The sequence below is a fragment of the Mauremys reevesii genome, linkage group 5 (genome assembly GCF_016161935.1).
Source record: "Mauremys reevesii isolate NIE-2019 linkage group 5, ASM1616193v1, whole genome shotgun sequence".
NCBI lineage: Eukaryota > Metazoa > Chordata > Testudines > Geoemydidae > Mauremys > Mauremys reevesii.
In genome coordinates this window covers 72,416,206-72,441,237 of record NC_052627.1, presented here as the reverse complement: position 1 = coordinate 72,441,237, position 25,032 = coordinate 72,416,206, and the positions used below count along the sequence as shown (strand labels likewise).

Sequence of the window (25,032 nt, the reverse complement as noted above, 5' to 3'; positions counted from 1 at the left end):
GCTTTGTCAAGCTGGGCCTTAAAAATCTCTAGGGAAGGAGATTCCACCACCTCCCTAGGTAACCCATTCCAGTAACCCATTCCAGTGTTTCACCACCCTCCTAGTGAAAAAGTTTTTCTTAATATCCAACCTAAACCTCCCCCACTGCAACTTGAGACCATTACTCCTTGTTCTGTCCTCTGCTACCACTGAGAACAGTCTAGCTCCATCCTCTTTGTAACCCCCTATCAGGTAGTTGAAAGCAGCTATCAAATCCTCACTCATTCTTCTCTTCTGCAGACTAAACCATCCCAGTTCCCTCAGCCTCTCCTCAGAAGTCATGTGCTCCAGCCCCCTAATCATTTTTGTTGCCCTCCACTGGATTTTCCAATTTTTCCACATCCTTCTTGCAATGTGGGGCCCAAAACTGCACGTAGTACTCTAGATGAGGCCTCACCAATGTTGAATAGAGGAGAATGATTATGTCCCTCGATCTGCTGGCAATGCCCCTACTTATACAGCCCAAAATGCTGTTAGCCTTCTTGACAAAGGCCAGAAGAGGGAGTGTTAGTGCCTTTGCGGACTTCTGGGAAGTGCATGAGGTGGAAGGGGATGCTGGGATGCTCTGGAACCACTCCTTCAAAGCCAGTCAGGACTCTGGGGGAGCCTCCTCTCTGAGCAGACTGTCTCCAGGGCAAGAAGCTTACACCTTCCTGGGTCTGACCTCAGAGCATTCAGCATGCCCTTCCACACCATGCACTTTCCACAGTGAGTCCGCCCAGGCAGGGTCCTGGGGCAGCCAGAGGTCCCTGCACCCCAATTCCACAGTCAGATGTGACTCTCAGCCAGACAGTAAAACAGAAGGTTTATTAGATGACGGGAACACAGTTTAAACAGAGCTTGTTGGTACAGAAAACAGAACCCCTCTGTCAGGTCCATCTTGGGGGGTGGGGAGCCCAGAACCAAGTTCTGAGTCTCTCCCCATTTCCCCAGCCAGCTCCAAACTGACACTCCCTCCTCTGGCCTCTGTGTCTCTTCCGGACAAGGAGGCCACCTGATCTCTTTGTCCCCAACACCTTCAGTTGGCATCTTGCAGGGGAAACTGAGGCACCCACACAGTATTCAGAGAAAATATTAAGAACATTCCCACTTCATCACAACAGGTGCAACAAAATATAATACTGTATATTGAAGTAGGCAAGTGCTGCTTCTGACTTTCCACTTTTAATTGACCCTTGTAATCTTGTGGCGCTGACGCGTTGTAGCTTCATTTTATATCGGCTTACAGGGCGGGAGCGGGGGGGCACCACCATTTTGGGCCCCACCAAAAATTATACAAACCTGCCGCCTATGTTAGTAGATGGTACAGTATGGCTGATAACCATCTCTGCTGTCATGCAAAAGCAAAAGCATGCTGCTGTGTAGCGCTGCTGAATCGCCTCTGTCAGCGGCATCTAGTACACATACGGTGACAGTCACAAAGGCAAAACAGGCTCCATGATTGCCATGCTATGGCATCTGCCAGGGCAATCCAGGGAAAAAAACCGCGAAATGCTTGTCTGCCGTTGCTTTCCCAGAGGAAGGAGTGACTGACGACATTTACCCAGAACCACCCGCGACAATGATTATTGCCCCATCAGGCACTGGGATCTCAACCCGGAAATTCCAAGGGGCGGGGGAGGCTGTGGGAACTATGGGATAGCTACGGAATAGCTACCCACAGTGCAACGCTCCAGAAGTCGATGCTAGCCTCGGACCGTGGACGCACACCACCGATTTAATGTGTTTAGTGTGGCCGCGCGCACTCGATTTTATACAATCTGTTTTACAAAAACGGTTTATGCAAATTCGGATTAGTCCCGTAGTGTAGACGTACCCTGAGAACTATTACCTCCCTAATTTGTGTAGCAATGCGTCTTTAAATGCAGCTCAAGATTGGTCTTTTTATAGCCATATCACATTACAAATATATGTTGCAGAGTTGTCAGCACTTGATTTAATCACAAATCTGATAGTATTTGGCATTTCTAAAAAAAACCGCAGTTCTTGGGTTCAGTTATAATCTGATTTTGTTTATAACACACACAAAATTAAGTTTTTGTGTCCATAACCATGAGAGCTAAAGATGAATCCACTTTCTGTTTTTGAAGCATTTTGTCTAAATAAATAAATAGTAGAAGATCTTTGTATTATTTTTTTGTCTTCACCAATAATTGCAAATCTTCCTAAATTAGAATCAATTCCAAAGTTGTTGGGTTTTATCTTAATACCAATCCCTGCCTTTATTACATACTACCCCACATGCCACTTGATTATAGTCTCAGTCTGCATTACATTGTTTCCAGACAGGCCATTTGAGTTAGTTTTACAAATAATTCTGAAAACACTAGTCCCAAACATTGTGATCCCTCTTGTAAGTCCGGTTGACTTGAATGGAGCGACTTACATTGTGCTTAGTATTATTTACAGAATCAGGCCCTGAATTTTATAATTCTGTCCAGAGCATCAATAATGTTTGGCAAATTTTATTTTTTAAGTTTTCATTGACTTTTTTTGTTCTCTATATCTGTTCATTTTACTGGGGACAGAGGATAAACATATGGCATAATAATTGACAAGATTACTCTTCTCTTACTATTTGAAAGTCAGTTCTACCTTTGTTTTTATTCAGCTTTTCAATACCTACTAGCTATTTCCCAAAACTTTTCATAAATTGTCAATGCAGCTGTAAATTTGTAAGCTAATTTCCTTAGCAGCTGTAAAAATGCCCACTGACTTTTTTAATAAATAACCTTTCATTTGGATTTTATGACCCACAGGCTCGCAGATGGGTCAGGGGCTGTGGAGAGTGGCTAGGAACCAGCAGCTGCAACACCAAGGATACAGTGGGTCAGGCTATCTCACCAGAGAGCATGGTAGAAGATTAGCTACTAACAGCATTTCAAACACAAACCATCGTAAACAAGCCCAAGGAGGAATTGACATCTACCATCTGTTGAAAACAAGAAAATCTAAAGAACAAGAAGGATTCATTAACCTGGAAATGCTGCCCCCTGAGCTTAGTTTTACCATTTTGTCATATCTGAATGCAACTGACCTCTGCCTGGCTTCTTGTGTCTGGCAGGATCTTGCTAATGATGAGCTTCTCTGGCAAGGGTAAGTTAATGTGAGGTCACCTGCATGGAATAAAGAGGATTACTAGATTGATTGTGGGTTGTCACACTGTTTACCCTTTTAAACAATGTTTCAAATGTGAAAAGTTATTGTTTAACTCATGCTAATGAACTGCTTTATACATTTTAAGGATTTTCTATTTGTCTTTTTGCAAACAAATATTACCCAGGTCAATTCAGACTTGACAGGGGGAAAATCTGAGCCCAGTGCAAGTCCAGATCTGTGTGAAAATTATAAACATCCTGTTGTTTGTGGTATCACTTCTAGAAAGAAGACAAATGGCTTGTCTTCACTGCAGTGTTAATCAAGGGTTGCCCCTAACTCAGATCCCCCCCCCCTGCACACACAAAATATTATAGTTCAAGTTCAGTGGTACTTTAAATTTGAGCTAGCTGGCCCATCAACAGATGTGGGTTGAAGCTCAAGTGATTGCTATGCTGGAGTTGATAATGTAGCGGTAACTCAGCTAGTCTGTGCTGCTTAAGTGTTGTTTGCAGTGTTGTCATTCTCACTCAACTCAAGCTAACTCCTTTCTAGCTTATCTATGCTCACATTAGTACTGAAATGAAGACAAGCCCTCTAGCTCACTGGTGTCTCCACAAGTGCTTTTCATTGCTCACTAGGTGCCTGGCAATAGAAATGTTAACCTTTGTTGTGCAGAATGTTACAGTGGGTCTAAGTCCAGCATATATAATCTAAACGGAAAAGCATTAACAAAGAGAAAGGATTAATGCAGTAAAGCACAAGAGTCATACTGCAGTGGTAGTAAAGATGATGTGGATTGTAGACTTTTTTAGTCAGTAAGGAGAAGAAAAGTCAGGAATCCATTGTCTCCATCAAAAATAGAGAACTTAAATGTAAAACTCTATGAAAATTGATTTGCAACATTCAGATAAGAGTCATCCTTTCATAAGATCCAGTTTCAAATTAAATGAACATCTAGTTGAAGCTGCAAGCAGGCTCTGGCCAGTACTGAGTCCTGACCTGGACTGAGCATCTAGAGGCCAGGGATCAGGTTTATAGTGCCATCGTCCATTCTACTTTGCTTCAGCCAATGAGGTCCTTCTACCTTTCCTTTCCATTCTGGGTTTCGTTTGTTTTTGTATTGTGTGTGTTTTTAAAACTTGTTTTAGCTGTTAAAAACAGTGTGCCATCTCTGGCCAGGAAGAAGTAAGGGACCAACAACCACCACCACACCTGGACACAAGAATTAAACATCTGGCAATTTCACACTTTACAATGAAAAGATGCAGTGATGCACTCCTAGCACCCAATGATGCTGTGTAAATATATAAATACCAAAACTTGCAAGCCCCCTCACATGGCCTAAAATGAAGTCCATTAGTGACTAGGAATTACTGTTGTCTTGTCCTGGTTCCATAGAAATCTTAGACTAGGCACAGATATTCTTTTAAAATAAAAAAGTGTATACATTTTATAGCATAAAGACTAAAGGAAGGAGAAAATAAATCAGCTCTGCAGTGTACACTATATAGCTGAATCCTCTTCTGTTTTTCCCTTTGAGGTATATTATACAATTACATGCAAAACATTAAGAATGTTATTTAGGTTGTAAAGTCAAGCACTCAAAAGTTAGGAAATGCCAGAATTAACATAATCTGTGCAGTCTTTGTTCAGGTCCCTTGTGCATTTGGATTATGACACTGTCATTAATTACATGATCCCATATAACTTTTCACAGGACCTTGCCTCATTTAGTGCATAGGATGACTGATTGTCAATTAATGAGCAGCTATTCAATATTTTTTATCCCCATTGTTCAATATGCCAAGTATTTTCATACTAGATTTATTCCTATTTTGGTAGGTTGTGCAAATCCACTTGGGGACACTGCTCTATATACAATAAGAATCCACCTCTAGGATTTTCTTTTAGAAGATTGTATATGCAGCTGGATGAGGGCAGTCTCACCTTTAATGCCAACCCTGATGAGGTAAGTGGAGTGTTGCTAACATCAGTAACAGTTGCAGTAATTTTAATACAGTTACAAAAAAAATGACATGAGAACATTGAACTTGTAGCAACATTCCAAGTTGATTTTTAATGGATACTGTGTTGTACTATGTGAATCCTGAATACTAAGGTATGGCCCTATACTGATCTTTTATGCTTACAGTTCCCAGACATATGATTTACTTGCTTGATTCATAAGTACTCTGCCCAGCAGTTTAACAGATAGATGTCAGAAATTCATAACCATATCCTGACATGGAGGTGGGATCCTGGTAAATAAAACAGTGGGCAGTTTAAAAAATGGTTGTGATATGCCCACAAAAATAAATATTTAAAAAAACCTTACTATGTAATATGGACTTTATCCTGCTTTCATTTAAGTCAATGCCAAAACTCCAGTTAACTTCAGTGGAGCAGGCTCAAGCCCTAAATGCAGATGAAACCTGCCATAGAGCGGAACACCATTGCATCTATGATGGTGGGGGACATTGTTCATAAGCAGTCTTCAAAGACAATACACAAACCTCCAATTTCAAGGTGCAAATGTTGAAATAATATCTGTTAACTTACCCTGCCTATAAAATTACACTAATGGAACAAAACTGTTAAAGACTGAACTTTTGTAAATAGCAGTGATTTTGATTTTTCTGAATGCTTCCTTTTTAATAAACTTAACTCATTCTGTTACATTAAATATGTACATTTTAAATAAAAAGATCTGTCAGAACTCAAAAAAGTAACTATTAATTCATATAACTAGTCAAAACCAAACTAAATTCTGCTTTTTCCCAGTCTAGCCACATCTTTGCTTGTGTGAGGAGAAATTTGAGAGTTGAAACAGGTTTAACCTAGGATACATGTGGTAAAAACCCCACCAGCATTTTGAAAATATTCCCTTGTGTATAAACTTAGATTCCTCATGCATCACATTTTCTGCAAAAAGATAGTAAATCACACTGAACAAAACTGAGTTTTCACTTTCTAAGTATATTTATATAATAAAGACACACAAGTGGTAATTGGATAAATCCAGAGTAGTAAAACTTTTTTTTTTTCAGTTTTGTGTTTAGAAACAAATGATTCGCTATGTCAGTATCATACAGATAATGTGTATGTACAATTGCCGGACAAAATGATAAAGCAGTCATATAAGCCAATACAACAACATGATCTGGTTTAAATTCTTTGAGTCTCATTTGCCCTGGCTCACACTTTTTTTTTTTTATTTGACTGCTGAAAGCCATGCACTTTTTATAGATCACAAAATATAATAGTCAATTCTTTTGATACACTACAAGAAGAGGGCAGAATACTCTAGACTCCCACTGAAGTTATCGGTATTGTGCAGCTCAAGTTAAGAATGAGTCATATATTTATTTTCAGAATAATCTTAGTAGAGCTACTACTAGAGATGAAATTCTACAAATGAGACTTTACACTGAGATATTTAAGATTTGTTTACAAGAGTACAAGTGCTAACCCTAGGCCAAGGCCAGGCCAAGTCCTAAATCTGGTAACAGCTCTGCCTACATACAGTTCCTCCTGCAGTTTTAATTGGATATAATATTATTATTCACATCCTGTCCTAAACTGCAATGTGCAGTTACACTCCAATTTAGCAGTGAAGTAATTTTTGTATAGTGTAAAACACTTTGGGATTCTTCAGAATAAAACAAACATACTATATATAAATATAAGTACTTTTTATATTACATGAAAATTAACAATTCCTAAATATTCTATAAAATAGGCTGATTTATATATTAAATGTATTATTATACATTTGCTACTTCAGAATTCACAATGGTCCATTTGTCAATTGAAATATGAACAGTTAGCTTCAGGTCCCTTGAGAGCCTGGAATTTCATTGTATCTCCTAGGCGCTTCTGATCTTCTCTCCCTGTGGAGCACCATAGCCTGGCAGGAAGTGTTCTGGGCCTGAAAGTTCCAAGAACATTCACTTGTTTATTTTCTTTACAACTGTGATATTGGCAGAATTATTACTATAAGGACACTGTGACTGATATGATATGAAATGACATTCCATTATTACAAATCCTATGTCTAAAAACTTCCTGCCCAACTCTGCTTTACATTTAGTAACAGACCTGATTAAAATATTATAAAAATAAGAATACTTACGGCCACAGGAGCAAGATTCTCCAAAGGACACCGCCCATGTCATGAAAATGGGTAACCAAGCTCCACAGCAACAGCTCCAGAGCTAGCAGTGGCTCACGGGGTGGGGGAGAGCGCCTGCACACTTTGTGGTAGGATTATCTGGTTCACCATTGTTGTGTGCATGACGTTGTGAAATCTGCTGTATATGCTGTATTGACTGTGTGCATGAGCTTGCATAATTCATGGCAGGTGACCACATTCTGCTGAAGGATGTACCTGACCACCTGTTTACACATAACATGACAACCTCCTTATGCATGTGCAAGATTTGTTTTTTACTTTTATTCATTGGCAGCATCCTCATAGCTAAAATCTATTTTGTTTTTTACTTCCAAGTGTATCAAGATTTTTAAGAGTTTAAGAATTATTTTTTATAATCGGCCAACTTAATTTTCTGCCATATATTATTCTAAATAATGTACAGTGCACGTGAAACTTTCCCACACAATACTCATTCCATATCATGCAGAGTTATTACTCAAAGTTTGGAGGTGTCATGGGTAGATTTAATTTTCTCTCTGAAATAGGAAGTCATAATTGTAAAGTATGCTTTAAAGATTATTATGAGGCACAGTTATGCACTTAAACTATAAGTGGAGGTGGGAGGGAGAACATTTGCCTCAGAAGAGATGTCCAATTTCTGTTTTACTCCTAATGTTAATAGTCTTAACTGAATTGTTTTATTAACATTTTCCTTCGTGGATAAAGGGTGAAATTTTGGCCCCACTGAAGTCAATGGTAAAACTGTTACTGACTTCAGTGGGCCTAGGATTTCACTCATACAATATAATAATGTTCTAAATTGTAGTGAGTATAGTGTATCTATAATTAAGTTTGACATTGCTTATTTTCTCATCCTCCCCTTTTTTTTTTTCCAATTGCTCCTAATTTTGTCAGACTAATTCATTTCTTGGTTGGTGAGGGGGATTTTCTATGCTTTCCAGTTTAGAAGTGATTTTTTTTTCAGAAGTTTTGAGCAAAATTGATTAGTTTGTTTTATAAATACCCCCTTTCCCATATGTGTCTATCTAAATTCTTGTGCAAGGTTAATTCAACAGCTCATGGTAAAAACATCAAATTGGCTTGTTTTATACATCTTTAAGGAAGAAGCTAGGCTAGAGGGAAATGTTCAGCAGTCTAAAAGTTATGAGAATTGAAAATGGAATATCATATATGCATAGTTTATTATTTTTTTAATTGACCTGAATGTCACATTTCAAGGCAACTGCACCTGTATTACTCCACTATGGTCCCACAAGGACACCTACGCTAGGCTCTAGGCTCCTCAGATGTCACCTCTCTTAAGTGGAGACTGCTTCTCTGTCCCGCCTGACCAGGGTATTTCCAGGCTGAACAGTCCCCATACTGTACTGTGCAGCAAAAGACAGATTTCCTAAGCAGGCCTGAATCACTTCTCTAATCAGAGACAGCAAACAGTGTAATTGCCAAAGTTAAGTTACCACACTTAGTTCTTTCCAAGCAAGCACATTTTTTCTTAAGGTGAAAGCATTACAAAAAAATTTAACAATAAAAATCCCCTACATGCATGCTAATAAGCTGACCAGAGATGACCCCCTAACTCCAACAAAAGCTTTGGATGGTGATTAGTCCTTCAAACCCCACATCGGTATTTCCTGTGGTCATACATTCTTCACAGCTTCAGCTCAAGAACAGCATCCATGTCTTATGGGGTCTCAGTGGGCCAAAGATCTTTCAACCCTTCCCTGAGAGTTAGGCTCCCCATTGGACCAAAGGTCCTGTACACTTGCTCTGTCTCAGGTACCCTGCTTGCTCTCCCAGGCAGCCTGGTCCTCTCTGCTCCCCTGCTGGAGCAAGAGTCTCTTCTCTCCACCTGTCCTTTTATCAGGGCCAGCTGTGCCCTAATTGGGTGCAACCACACCTGACTGGAGCGGGATGACCGCCCTGCTACACACACATACACCCCTCAACATCCCATGCCCAGGGGATGGGGGAGTCCTCTAGCCTGTGTGACCTGGAGATGTCCTGCCAGTCGCATTCGCTTCTCTTCACTTCACTTTCCTTCAACCACAGGCCCAGGTCTTCCTTCTCCTTGTTCGCCTTCTCCAGCTCTGCCTCTGCTGTCTGGCAGGCCTGGGTTCCCATCATAGCCTGCTCTCTCACAGCCTGTGTCTCAGTCCCCTTTTCTGCCACCTCATGCTGGTGGCTCTCTGGCAGGTTTACCGCCTTCACTGCAGTGTTGATCACGCTCATCTTTGCCCCTTCTTGGTCCCCAAGCACCTCCTTCTTTGGCCACCCTTCCCTTAGGGGGCAGTGCCTCTTAATATGGCCCCACCCGCAGCAGCCGAAGCAGACTCCCTGCCTGTCTGCTGCCTTGGGCCTCTCATAGTCTATCTTGAGTCCCCCCCTTCTTGCTGGAGCTCAAGAGGACCCTCCACCCTGGGCCTGGGCACTCCCACTGCAGGTGTCCGCTTTGCCCACAGGCCCAACATGTCCATCGTCCCCTGGGTTTCCTCACCCAGCGGGTCTTCCCAGGGTCTTGTCCCTTCCCCTGCTGTGGGTGAAGTACTTTGCCCCCATCCTAATAGGGACAATCCCTCCTTAAATGTCCACGCCTCCTGCAGGCATAACAAGCCCTGTACTCTGCCACTGGCCTCCTGGCGCAGGGATTTTCCCACCACTCTCTGTGGTCTGTCCTGGATTCCTTCCTCAGTAGTCTTACAAAGGTCTGCTGTTCATCAAGCAGCTGCCCCTTCTGTTTCTGCAGGGCCCAGTAGATCTCCCATTGTCCCTCCTGGCTCACCTGTAGCAGAGTCTCTAGTCTCCCCGCTGCTCACCAGTCCCCTTTCGCTGGGGCACTGATGCTGGAGTCTAGCCAGGGATGGCATAAGAGCCCTCTGCAAAAAAAAAAAAAAAAAAAAAACCCTCTACGTAGGTGGGATCCATCATCCCCTTCCCCTATATTGGCACACCTTGTCCAGGCCTCACAGTTCCCCTTTTATCAGAGTGGACCGTAAATGCCCACATTCTCCACCATATGTAGCAGAATACCAACTCACTGGCATGGCACCTCCTACTGGTCAGTCTGGGCATTAGCTCATTCAGCTCAGGAACACCCTCCTCTGGCCAGTTTCTCTCCCTCAGTTACCTGCCCTGTTGGCTCCACCACCTCTGGCCCCGTGTCAATCCTGGCCCTTGGTGCCCCTTTCCCTGGGGTGCTGCCCCACAGCAATGCCCCCACACTCTGGGTCTCCCCTCCCAGCTTAGTAGAATCAGGCTATCATTTAGCTGAAGATAACGCCTTCTTGCAGAAACCTAACACAGCAGTCACACTGCAACTGTTTATTTTATACTGGCCGTATCTTTGCTATAGTGCAGTAGAATAATACTTAATATGTATATAGTATTCAGCCATAGATCCCAAAGTGCTTTACAAAGGCAGATAAAACATCAGTTGGGGGTTGGTCCTGCTTTGAGCAGTGGGTTGGACTAGATAACCTCCTGAAATCCCTTCCAACCCTGATATTCTATGATCATTATCCCCTTTTGGCAGATGCACACAGAGAGGAGGCAATTTGCCTAGCTTCACATAGTGAGCTAATGGCAGAACTGGGACTGGATCCCAGCTGTCCTGACTCCCAGTCAGGTAGTCTCTGAGTTTTTGTAAAGTAAGAGATTACAGTATGCAGAATATTGCAGAGTGCAGTAAAACTTGTGGAGAGAACATACTTTGTAGTTTTTGCTATGTGTATCAATGATGCATTTACAATCTATCCCATACTAATAGTGTTAGCAGCAGACTAAGAACAGCAGCCCCTGCTCCTACGTGAACTCTCTAATGAGTTCCAGCAGAGAGAATGTCCAGTGCTGTCACATATGGGAGTAGTTAATGAAAATGTGCTAAAAATTTTAGCAGATGCTCACTGACCTGCACAGTAGTGATTCTTTATTTCAGTCATCTTTTTGTATTTTAAACATTTATCCAGAGCTAAGCAAATACACAAAACTCAGAACTATGTATGCCAAATGTTAAACTTTACCCAATTTTTGCATTAACCCTGATAAGAGAAGTATAGTTAGGGTGTTTTTTGGGGTGCGGACAGGGATGGGGGAGAGAGTGATTAAAGCCATTGGCAAAAATGTGTTTTACTGTCCCATAACTCAGAACTGTCAATTTTGTTCAAACTTTTTTTTTTAAATCATCAGGCATAAGCATAGAAAACTTTAGCCCAAAAGGTGAATAGTTGCAGAAAGTTATTGGCATATAAAAACAGAGCTGTTATAATGTAAACCACTTGCAGCCTTAATTATCTATAATATTTGCTACAAGATACCTACCATAATATAGCTACAGGAAAGTACTGAGCTGTAAACAAATGATAAAAATAAAAGCTGTCCACACTGGCCCCTTTCCAGTAATCAAATTCTCTACAGCGCTGAGTGGCATCTCTAATAAATTTCTCCAATCTGATCTTCCCTTTCTCAAGACACATCCTTGGCAATGCAGTCCGATAATCACCCAAATGTGCTTCAAAGAGTACCTCAGCCCCTTCACACATGTACATTGTCCACTCTCCTGCTGTGCATCTATTACTTTTTAATCCATTTCCATGTGCTACAACAAATACTATGCCAATGAAATCTTGAGTAGTCTAGCTTTGGCATGTTGAGTACATTTGAAACTAAATTTGAGGTAAAGGCAGTGTTCAAAGGTTAACCAGCATGGAATTTGCATCATTGTACATGTGTGATGGAAGCTGGACCCCTAAGGCAGAGGATGAAAAGTAGCTAAAATGGTTTAACATGCATATTGAAAATATTATGGGTAGAGAAGAAAATAACTGCAGGAGTACTGCAGTAATGTGGAGTGAAGTGAATGCTGATGAAGAAAAATTAAATCTATATTACACAATTTCAGACATCCATCCATTCTAAAGAAAAAGGGGAGAGATCAGAGGGAATGCAAATGAGAACTGGTGTAATGCATCACAATTAATTGGTAACACGAGAAAGGGGTGGCATGAACAACTAATGACCATAAACTAGAACCTGTTGTGATAGTTACTTGCCTCCCTAGTCAAGCATAGCCCACAATCATGACAGTTAGTTGCATATACGTTAAATATCCCTTCTTAAATTTAGGATTGTATCCTGGGCTTTGCGGACCTCATAAACAGCACAATGGCAAAGGAAGACACGGGTAGTTCTAAATCACCTTTTCTAAGCCCCCAATCCTGAGGATAGCCAAAGGATAAAGCTGGCCACAGACACAATTTAGAGCAGCCATGAAACTGCTGTAAAGCATAGCTGCTGGAAAAGTCTTCTAAGGACCATTTCATAGGACCATGATTGCCAGAGCATATTATCCTGCCCCCGCACCCCAGCGTGCCCCCACCAGCCTTAAACCACTCCTACCCAAAACTTGGTGAGAAACAGGTGACATAAAGCTCAATAGACTGGGTTTACTCCAACCAAGGATTCCCCTTTGCTGGGGGAATCCTCAGATGCCTGCTTAAGAGGGATCAGTGCAATGGGACTTTAAAGCAGATTATCTGACATTTAGTTTTAGCTTCCTTGTAGAATTATGCCCTTCATATAGTGTACATTCGTAGCTGAACATGCTTATCTAAGGTGATAAAGTAATAAAGGTGATTTATTTTGTGAGGGAGGAAGGTGACGGAGATGCCATAAACATACAACAGTTTACACATTTAGCGAGCAGATTGTCCAGTATCCTTACAAATAACCTTCACTCAATGTGAGCAAACAAAAAATGGGGAAAATCTTTAAAAAGAAACCATTTCAATTTGGTTCAACGTATTTGTTATTTGGGGAGAAATAACAGCAATTCAAAAGTGGCACTGTTATTGTGTTGGAATGAATATACAATCACACCTTGTGTGTGTGAAAAAGAGGAAAAGGAAATGAGTGAGGAGATGGCATTGACAGAAAAAGATACAATAAAAGAAGGAAGCAGATCTAGGGTGGGTTGAGATGTCAAATGAGGAGCTGGTAGCTTGTATAATGAGTACCAGCAACACACTGTTGGTCATAAAGAGCCTTATATAGCACAGAAATGTTTTGCAGCATCTCCCAGCTCTGGGACAACACATTCAGACTCTCTGTATAGAACAGGTGACTTATTTCATTGTGAAGATAGATGGTAAAAACATTTCTGTTCAGATTGTCCAATGTCTCCCTCTTTTAGTAACACTCTGTAGTAAGAGAAGTAAGTGCTGTGAGGACACAGCTTGTTTAAAAATAGGATATTCCTCAAGGCCCCAGTTCACTGAACACTTTAAGCACATGCTTATAGTTAAGCACATACTTTAGTGTTTTGCTGAATCAGGATGCAAGATTAATGAGGCAGAGTTAAACAGAAGATGTAATGAGATACTGTAGTGTTGCTGTTTTGCTTTTTGTCATATTTGAGCAATTGTCAAAATACTTGAGGCATCAGTAAGCAATTTTAATCATTTTGATAATCCATTTTAGTTTCCCATTTAAGCCTTGATTCAGAAAAGCACTTAAGCATGGGTTTAAGGCCATTCGTATTTGGAAAAGCCCAGATAAATCCCAATTAGGTCAATGGGTATTAAGCACATACTTAAGTTCATGCTTTAATTTAAACACATGCTTAAGTGCTGCCTTGAATAGGGATGCTTACCTGAATCAGGCCCTAAAGTTGCCTAGATTCCTTGTTCCTAACAGAAAATTGTTTGCATATATTTAATTTTTTGCATATCTTTAAAACATTGTTTTGATTATAACCAAAGAACTATGTTACTTCAGGTAACATTTTCCACAAATATAAAAACAAATGATGAACCAGTAAAAAGATGGCTAAGTAGCATATTATGTGTATGTGTGTGCTAGTCTTTCACCTGTGTTTTAGGTCTCTTAAGTGAAATCCCTGGTCATCTCAAGATTTATTTTCTAGTTTCATGTTTGCTTGACATGGTTCAGCTTTTCTGTCTTACTTAACTATCTCACTTTTTATAAAATAACTTTCCAGATTAAAAGCTCAGTCCTGCACTCCTTATTTATGCAGAACTTTGTCATCATTGTGAAGGTTGCTTATAAACAAAGTGCTAGGTTGCCCCCACTGTGTCTTTATAGATATAATTTAAACCAAAAGGGGAAATTTGAAATATATTGTAATGTACCTGGAATCGGAAGATTTATAATGGAAAAAAATTGTAAGGGTTATCTTATTTGGTGATGTAGGGAGTTTCACTGATACACTGATGTCTAAAGCAAATTAAGAGACTGCATTAGATTGCACATTTGTACATATTTCAGCATTATACTATCATGGTAGTGATGCCATATTTACTGCTGAAGACGCAATTTGAGTTTAAGCCCCTTCCCAAAAAAGTTATGCTCTGAGTTTAAATTTGTCACAGCTGTTCTCCTATTTTCTCTCTCTCCCCACCCCTCCCCCAAATTTTTGGTTAAAATCCAGTAAGCTGCTTTTGAATTATAAGACCATGACAAAAGTAGTTTTCATGCTTTGAGATATCTAAATTCAAGAAAAGCATCCAAAAAGATTTTAAGTATTGTATTTGCATGTTCAAATTTGGCATGTACATACTTCTCAGTGAAAAGTGTGTGCTTGGCAAAATGTGGAAAAATGGTTGTAATGTAGAAGTAATAAATAAGTGAATAGAGGTATATGTTCATTCTGCCACTTTCTAAACTAGTTTTTTTAAATTAGGGAGAGGCAGAGTGCTGTTGGATTTTTTTTTATACATATATACTGTACGTATGTGTGTGTGTATCTGGGTCTGCACTTTGAATAAACACACTTGCATTTATTTGAGTTATTATACATTTAATTAAACGTATATAGTGCATTTATTTGAATGTGATCCCATACACATGGAAGAACATTGAAATCAATGCTTTAAATAAAACAAAATTAAAGGCAAAAAGCACATTATGGCCAAGATTTTTACATGCACCATAGTTAGGAAATTGTAAATTATGGTCCCTACAACAAACATAATTTAACCACCATGTATATACTTATGATGACAGAAAATAGTAAGAGAAAATAGAACAGAGACAAATTATGCTTGCTGTGGGATATGTAATTTTGAATTTCCTACTGTTAATACATGTAAAATCTCAACCATAATGTTGCATTAATTTTATTTGCATTTGATTTATATTAATTTTAAATTGTATTGTGCATGTTGAAATGCCATTTAGAGGATGAAGGAGGTATTATGCTAAAACATTAGCAGGCTTATGTTCCAGTATTACTCATTACAATATTTTCCCATAAAAGAATTGTTAAGACCAATCTTATTTATATACAAATGTCCTTTTTTTGTCTCAGGGAGTTAACTACTTTATGTCCAAGGGTATACTGGATGATTCACCAAAGGAAATAGCTAAGTTTATCTTTTGTACAAGAACACTAAATTGGAAGAAACTGAGGATCTATCTTGATGAAAGGTAATTTGAATCTGTAATGAGGAAAAAATGCTATATTCATTTTCAGTCTGTAACAACTTTCTGTAATCACTCTTCTTCTCTTGCCTCTCCCCTGGCTTGCTTCCACATTTCCTTTGCACACCAAGCCCTTTTGATATTCAGGGGATAGATGGAGCATGCACTCCCATGGAAACTAAGTGTTGTGGAAGGCCTGTATGCCGGCCCTATGCACCATGAGTGAATATCACCTTAGTTGAGCCTAGTTTTAACAGAATGCTGCCTTAACTGCTTTTTAATGTACATAGGCCCTGAAAGGCATATTGTATATTTATTCCTTTTACTGTGGTTTCCTTAGCTTTGTCAGGTATTGTTGCAGCCTCAGTTTCCTCTGTACTCCGTGTGTGTGCAAATTTAGAATATTGCTTTATTATAATTTCTCTAAAGTATTAGGCTGAACTGTACACTACTGTGGTAGCAGTCTGAGGAACATGTTTCCTATTCTTATTTTATCATTGTTGGATTTTTCCTTCATTTTCTTATGACAGAAAATACCTATAATTCAGACTCTTTAAGAAATCTTCATTTTAATTTCTGAAACCTTGTTTCATGTTTAAACAGTAGAAAGGAAATTTCTCTAATTTTTTTGTTTTTTCAACCAGGAGAGATGTTTTGGATGACCTTGTGACACTGCACAACTTCAGAAATCAGTTCTTGCCAAATGCACTGAGAGAGTTTTTCAAACACATTCATGCCCCTGAGGAGCGTGGGGAGTATCTTGAGACTCTTATAACAAAGTTCTCACACAGGTTCTGTGCTTGTAATCCTGATTTGATGAGAGAACTTAGCCTTAGCCCTGGTAAGAAGAGAGGACTTCGGTGCAGTGAATCAGTCTATATTTATCTACATATACTTTGGAAAATGTTACTTTTCATAGTGGGTTTAAATTGGGGTCTAATTACATTTTTCTAAAAGTAGAAAGATGAGTCTTGGGAGAGGGTCAGGTCTGTGCATATTGTACACAATAAGTATACAAACTCCTCCCTGTCAGGAGCTACAGTACAGACAATCGTAATTAAAAAAAAATACCTTTTGACTTACTGATTTTCTTCTTGTACATACCTGACAGGTACAACTTCCATGTACAAAAAGTGATTTTAAAAAATTGTGTTGAATCTTTTCCCTTCACCCTTGTCTGCCCTATAGGTTCTGATTCTGTAAAGACTTGCACATAAGCTTAACTTTACACTCTTTGAATAATCCCACTGAAGCAAATGGAGTGAATTCCTGGCCTCATTGAAGACAATGGGTATTTTGCCATTGACTTCAGTGGGGCCAGGATTTTACCCAGCGAGACTGCTCACATACTTAGTGTTTAGAATGTGCATAGCATTTGCAGGATCAGGGCCTTAAAGTGAAATCTCTTCAGGGCAGGGATCTGTCTACCTTCATGTCTGTAAAGAATTTTGCACACTTTGGATACTAAATAAATATGAGTACATTCATTGATGTTTGTTTAGCACTGCATTATCATTATAACTTTTTTTAATAATAATAAATTGTTTTCAATGAACTACTCATGTGAGTAAAGTTACTCATGTGCATATTTATTCAAGGAAGCCCTTAAGATTGTAAGATCCTTGAGCAGGGACTGGTCATTTTAGTTGCCTGTAAAGTGCCATCCATACTTATGGTTCTGTAAACAATAACTTCATAATGTTCTCTTTTCTTTAGATGCAGTATATGTACTATGCTACTCTTTGATTCTGCTTTCCATTGATCTTACCAGCCCTCATGTGAAGAACAAAATGTCAAAGAGAGAATTTATCCGAAACACACGACGTGCTGCTCAGAACATTAGTGAAGATTTTGTAGGGCACCTTTATGACAACATCTACCTTATTGGCCATGTGGCTGCCTAAAAGCACAATTTGCTAGGACTAAGAATTTGTAGTTTACAAAAACTAAAGCTACCCAAGGAGTTAATTATTTTGTAGATATGGGGGTTATATTAGTGCTGGTCATTCTAACCTCTGTATACAATCACAATGTGTGTTGTATGTACTACCTTTTTTAGCAATTTACCATGGGAACCGAAGGATTTTGCAAAAAAATTTCTTAATTTTGTTTATGTTTTGCACAAAGCCGTGCCATTAGTCTGACACAGCCATTTATGAATGTTAAACTGACATTACAATCTAAAGCTGACAAGATGGTGGATTTGTGCATTAGATTTGCTTGAAAACTTTAACCAGTTCCATTCTTTTTTAAAATACCATGTAATGTGTACATATTTAACTAAAGAGATTTATAATCATAATTATTTTATTGTAAAATATTTTAACTAAAGTTTTTCCTTTTTCTCTTAAAAATAGTCTTGTATTTCTTCCTTTTACATTGCAAACTTTGCTCTTGTTTTCATGATGTTGGTTTTCTCAGCTACCTGAGTTAAAGCGAAATGCTGGCCATGACACTCCATCAATAAAGTTTGTTCGAGTGGAGTGTTTAAACTAGCATTTACTATTGCATTAGCTAACTTAAATTAATTGGCAGTCAGTTATTAACTCAAGTTTAAAATGAGACCACAAACTCTAGTTAGACAAATCCTGAAGACCTGTCTACAAGAGGAATAGACTAAAAAAATTGACTTTTTAAAATTCAAGTTTGAAAGCAGCCTTAACACGTAGCATAGATGCAGTTACAATTGTGTTAGCTCATTGTGAGATAAGATGGGGCATGTCAAGACTAGCACACAATAGAGGTTAAGTAACATGTTCTTGCTAACCTTAACCTTACCTTGACCAGTTTTCCAATCCAGATATTCCATTGATGGAAAATTTGGGATAAACACAGTGAATGAACACAATTTGGAAGTAGTTAAATTGTGCCTACATGAGGTGATATATTAGAGTCATAGATTTCAAGGTCAGAAGGGACCATTATAATTGTCTAGTCTGACCTCCTGCACAACGCAGGCCACAGACTTTTACCCATCCACTCCTCTAATAAACCCGTAACCTATGTCTAAGCTATTGAAGTCTTCAAATCATGGTTTAAAGACTTCAAGGTGCAGAGAATCCTCCAGCAAGTGACCCATGCCCCACACTGCAGAGGAAGACGAAAAACCCCCAGGGCCTCTGTCAATCTTCCCGACCCCAAATATGGTGATCAGCTAAACCCTGAGCATGTGGGCAAGACTCAGCAGCCAGACACCCAGGAAAGAATTCTCTGTAGTAACTTAGATCCCACCCCATCTAACATCCCATCACAGGCCATTGGGCATATTTACCGCTAATAGCCTAATTTTGGCAATTAATTGAGCTTTGACTATCCCATCATACCATCCCCTCCATAAACTTATCAAGCTTAGTCTTGAAGTCAGATATGTCTTTTGCTCCCACTGCTCCCCTTGGAAGGCTGTTCCAGAACTTCACTCCTCTGATGGTTAGAAACCTTTGTCTAGTTTCAAGTCTAAACTTCCTGATGGCCAGTTTATATCCATTTGTTCTTGTGTCCACACTGGTACTGAGCTTAAATAATTCCTATCCCTCCCTGGTATTTATCCCTCTGATATATTTATAGAGAGCATTCATATTAGCTAACTCAGTTTTTAAAAGCACCTTTTTCCTAGTCTAGTGGTCATGTAGGCGGGTTCTAATTGGTTCTGGACTCAGGAATATAGTTTCAATTATGTACTACCTTACAATTTAAAGTGTACTTTTAGCTTTGCAGCTTCCATTACAATGGGGAACTGTATGGCTGTTAGCCAAGGAACTCTCAATACAGCGTTTCTCTTTATTATGCATGAGGTTTACTTGTTCCTTAATTTTATTTCTGGATGATGTGTATTTAGATATGTGTATAGTCACATCACTTCAGTATCTGTCTGTGTTAGTCATTTAATGAATTTATCCTGGGGTCCCCTGTGAGATCTGTAAGTATTTTTATTTCCATTTTACAGGTGAGGTCACACAGGAAGCCCATGATAGAGCTAGGAATTGAATTCAGATTTCCTGAGGTCTAGTTAACTGCCTTAACCACAGCGCCACTTTCTTTAAGTGCTGTCAAGCTGCATACGGGCTACTTAAACTAAAGTAAAGATAGTTCTGCCATTGGTGAATGCAGTATTTAGTGCCTATAATATTTCCAATATCTCTCATCCACATACAAAAATGCACCCAGATATTGCGGGTGTGGTTCAAATACAGTACCTCAAAACAAGCCTTCACTCCAGCTGTACTTATGCAGCCTACACCAGAGAGGACAAGAAACACTGGTATTGCAGAGGGTCTTTCCACCTGAGTTCTACAGTACTGTTCTATTCTACACATGACTACTTTTCTCTGTATGCCAGGTCCATTAGCACATCCTCTTTCAGAAGACCTAAGAACAGATGCAGCAATGACAGGTTAATCTCAACTAGAAACCTCACAGACAGGGAGTACCTGCTGAATTGAATTAACTGCTGTCTCAGATATTACTGGGAGTAAGGCTGGGCAGAAGAGATCATATCTCTGTGGATTCTGTTGGCCCTTCAAAAGCCTGGAGTACTTCTGAGGGCTGCAGTTGAATGGGGAGAGAGGTGAGAATATTGTCCTAGCTGCTGTCTGCCATCATGCCTCCCCCACCACCGCAAGCTGTGTGAGGACACAGTCCCTCATAATGCAGAGTTCCATAGGCAGGTCAGAACCAACTGTCCCTTTTTTTTTTCACCCACTCCCAATGCACTCCTAACTATCTCTTTACTATCTCTCTCTCTCTCCCCCAATCTTCAGAGGATGTTTCACCTCTCCACTCCATTAACTGTCCTACACAATTTAACATTGTGTGGGGGTCAATGATGAAATTCTATCCATGGACTACTGGGAGTTGGTGCACAGGTGTAACAAAGGCTCAAGTAGGCAATCAGAATGTGACTATAGATAATCAAACTAACATTTTCAAAAATGGCCACAGTTCTTGGTGTCAGCTTCTTCATGTCTGACTTGAAATAGCTTGAGCCTGATTTTCAAAGGGCCTGAGCGTGCACAGCTCCCATTGACTTTGGCTGGAATTTTGGGTTCTGACTGCCTCTGAAAATCAAGCCCTTCAATTTTGAACACCCAAAAACAGAGACACTGAGAATTAGAATATGTCTTTGCTGCACAGTAGCCCGGGTGATCAACGCCTGGGTGCAAGCAGCCACATTGCAAAGACCTACTCAAGTTATGGTGGCCTGGAGGCAAAAAAAGAAAGTAGACACCTAGAAAAATCACAGGAACACTGCAATCTACAAAACCAGCACACAACTACAGTGCCACTTAAGCTTGCCCCTGGGAGATGCTGGTGAGAAGGGAGTATCCTACACCTTTCCCCACTCTGGGATGTAGGTGTCTACACTGAATAACGTAGCTGAAGTTGACGTACTTAGATCTACTAAGTACTATTTCACTGTGGTAAGTCGACTGCTGACACTCCCCCATCGACTCCGCCTATGCTTCTCACTCCAGTGGAGTACTGGAGTCGACAGGAGAGCACTGGGTGGTTGATTTATTGCGTCTTCACTAGACGCGATGAATTGACCCCCGTTGGATCGATCACTCCAGAAGTAAGTGTAGACATGCCCTGAGTCTAGGCTGCAGAGAGATGCCTATTGCTGCTAGTGATCCATGAACTGGGGAAAGATAGGTGATCCCCCCCAAACCTCCCAGCTCCTGATCCAACACAGGAGGTTCCACCAGAGGGGAAGGTTCCCCAACCCACATGGTGGATCAGCAGAAACTGCGGGGATTGGTCTTACTCTTTTTCCCCATACTGGCCAGTGATGAGGTTATCTGAGTGATCAGCAGATTTCCTCAAGCCCCCATCTGAAATTGATGCTCTCCAAGCTGTCCACGTAACAATGGACCTGTTCACAAAGCTAGGCCTCCTCGTGAACCTAGAAAAGTCCACTCTAATACCAGTACAACAGCTGGAATTCATCGATGCACAGTTGGATACCATACAAGCCAGGACCTTCGTACCACCTTACAGATTCTTGGCTATCACAGATCTGGTATCCGCCACACGGGTCTGCCCCCAGATCTCTGCACAAGCTTCTAGGCCACAAGGCAGAACACATGCAATGTCTTCAAGCATGGCTCTGTACCATATACCTCTCCCCACAGAAACAGTATTCACAAACTTTTATCCATGCCGAGATGAATCAAGGACTCGCTGATGTGGTGGACACAGCCCAGCAACATCTGTGTTAGAGATCCTTTCCGGCAGCCATCAGTGACTATGATCCTACCTCCCTGATCGGTTGGGGAGCACATCTACACAAACACAGAGTCATGCATCGAATCCACAGTGCAGGTGCAGTGCAGAGTTGTCCATTGAATCCACCTTACACATCAACCTCCTAGAGCTACAAGCGGTCTGCAATGCCTGCTGACATTTCCTACCTCTTCTCAACCATCATACCATAAGAGTGATGACTCACAATCTTGCCTGCATGTATTACATCAACAGGCAGGCCAGAGCAAGGTCCCACTCTTTATGCTTGGAGGCAATCAAACTGTGGAACTGGTGTATCGAAAACAACATCTCCATGTCAGCTGCATACCTCCCGGGACACCAGAACACCACTTCAGATGCACTGAGCAGGACATTCTCACTCAATCATAAGTGGGAGCTGGATATGCAAGCACTTCAACACATATTCAAGCGATGGGGCCTTCCCACCATAGATCTCTTTGCCACTCAACACAATTCCCGTTGCCCTCAATTCTGCTCCAGAGTAGGACTGGGATGCAGATCGCTGGGACACACCACTCCTTTATGCCTTTCCCCTTCTAGTCTGAGTACTTCACAAAATATAGGATGACTGAGGTCATGTCATACGAATAGCTCCAATATGGCCACAACAGGTCTGGTATACTTATCTTCTACACATGATGGTATGCCAACTGATCTCTCTCCACCTAACACCATGGCTCCTCTCACAGGACACAGGATGCATTCTCCATCCCAATCCACAGATGTTTCACCTCAAAGCTTGGCTCCTTCATGGTTCTGGGGCCTGGAAATAACCTGCTCAGACACAGTCAAAAAGATACTTTTGAATAACAGACGTGACATGACCAAAGGCACTTACATTCACAAATGGACTAGATTTCACTGCTGATGCACCTCACACCAGGCTGATACAGACACACTATGTTGCCACTTATTCTTGACTACATTCTACACCTCAAAAGTCAGGATTGGCCAATAGCTCTATTAGAGTACACTTGGTGACAATCACTACTTTTCACTCACCCGTTGACTGCCACTCTGTCTTCACACACCCATTCACGAAGCGCTTTTTGAGGGGTATTCAAAATCTCTATCCCCATATACAAGACCTGACCCATGCCTGGGACCCCAGCCTAGTCCTACATTCTCTGACGAGGCCCCCTTTGAACCAATAGCAACCTGTTTTTACATCTACCTATCAATGAAAACAGCCTTTCTTGTCACCATCACCTCTGCTAGATGAGTTGGCAAAATCATGGCCTTCATGGCATATCCACCATACACAGTGTTTTATAAAGGCAAAGTTACACTACACTCACACCCAAGATTCCTCCCTAAGGTCCAAACATCTTTTCATCTCAATCAACCAATACACCTCCCTTGCTTCTTTCGGAAGTGTCACAGTAATCAAAAGGAGGCAGCTGTACACACCCTAGACATGAGGTGTGCTTTAGCCTTCTACTTGAACAGAACTAAACCCTTCTGGAAATTGCCATGAGTATTCCTCTCCACCACCAAAAGATTCAGAGGCAAAACTATATCTAAACAATGCCTCTCTAAATGGATGTCACAGTGTATATGTTTATCTTACGAATTCCATGATAGACAACCTTCTACCTCAGTCAGAACACATTCCACATGATCATTATCTACCTCAATTGCCTTTCTTAATAATGTCCCCATTGATGACATTTGTAAGGCTGTCACATGGGCATCGACAGACACGTTCGCCTGGCACTACACTGTTATGCACATTCTCCTTGGACATGCTATCAGATCGTCAGCAGTACATGTTGATCCAAATCCCAGCCTTCCAAATAGGGGCACTGCTTTATAGTCACCTACAGTGGAGCACCCACAGGGGACACCACTCAAAGAAGAGAGAGTTACTCACTCAAGATGTGCCCCCCTATGTGTGCTCCACTCTCTGCCCTCCGCCCCTCTGCTTTGAAGCCAAAAAAAAAAAAAAAAAAGCTCTGCGGCAGAGAAGGAACTGGGGGCAGTCAGACCATACAGTGCTATATACACATCCCACACACAGCACAGGAGAGAGGAGGTGCACATGTGAAGTCCGTCAGGCACAGTTGGTGAAGATCTCTGATCCCAGCTGCAGGGGGTGCTGCCACACCTACAGTGGAGCACCCATAGGGACACATATTTTAAAAGAACCTCAGTTACTGCACAGGGTGAGTAATGCTCTCTTTAATCCGTATGCCCAGCTCTGCCACCTAGACCAGGTTGAAAGTACCACTAAATTTGAGTGAAAGTTCTGGTATATGGAAAGGGGGAGGGGATTCAGAGCAAGACCCAGGTCAGAGCCCTATAAAACATACTCTGAGAGACCACATTTTAAATCTTTCACCATGGTGGCTTCAGCCATACACTCGAATGTGGCACAAGCACAACTGTTCTGCATGCATCCAGATGAAACTAGTGTGTGTGTCAGTGTGGAATGTCATGTACTTATTTCATTAAAGAATATGATGTACTGCACATGCTCAGTATGTCATCTTCAATCTCTGTTTTTTTTTCAAAACCACTTGTTACTAACTTGCATAGCTACTATCCATCAATGAAGATCACAGATTTATGCCAAATTTGACATTCTAAAATAAAATGAAGCTGTCTGAGTTATCATGATGCAAAAAAAAATGAACATATTTTAAGTATAAAATAGGTCTATTTTGCAGTTGGGAATAGAAGTTGCCAGTCAAAACCAGTTCAATTTTCTTGAAACTTTAAAATAAAAATCACCTTTCAGGTGAGACCAGTTATAAAACAATATTGGCCCACACTGAAAATCATTGAGAAAATTGTACACAATTTGAGACTAAGCATTTTGAAGAATGAAATGCCCAACTCAGCAAATAAGCATCACTAACTTCTTTCTGTAATGTATATACAATACATTTATATACAATAATTTGTCAGCAAGAACTGTTATTTTCATAATGGTGGGTTTTTTGTATCTAAGCTTGTCATTGTGGAATCTACTCCTTTTTATAAAGTGAACTATGTTACAAGAAGCAAATCTGAAACCATTTTCA

General features: G+C 40.5%; 1 protein-coding gene across 2 annotated transcripts in view; it reads left to right on the top strand.

Moving 5' to 3' along the window:
- Positions 1-18,054, top strand: part of FBXO8 (F-box protein 8) — a 31,232-nt gene extending 13,178 nt beyond the window's left edge. The window contains exons 2-6 of one of the 2 annotated variants that reach the window (XM_039541393.1): positions 2,799-3,135; positions 4,981-5,107; positions 15,633-15,751; positions 16,390-16,586; positions 17,462-18,054. In XM_039541393.1, the coding sequence (XP_039397327.1) occupies positions 2,807-3,135; positions 4,981-5,107; positions 15,633-15,751; positions 16,390-16,586; positions 17,462-17,649 (960 nt within the window). In that variant the 5' untranslated portion in view covers positions 2,799-2,806 and the 3' untranslated portion in view covers positions 17,650-18,054. The remainder of the gene's footprint in view (positions 1-2,798; positions 3,136-4,980; positions 5,108-15,632; positions 15,752-16,389; positions 16,587-17,461) is intronic. The other variant, XM_039541392.1, reaches the window with a different exon arrangement.
- Positions 18,055-25,032: the final 6,978 nt, after the last annotated feature.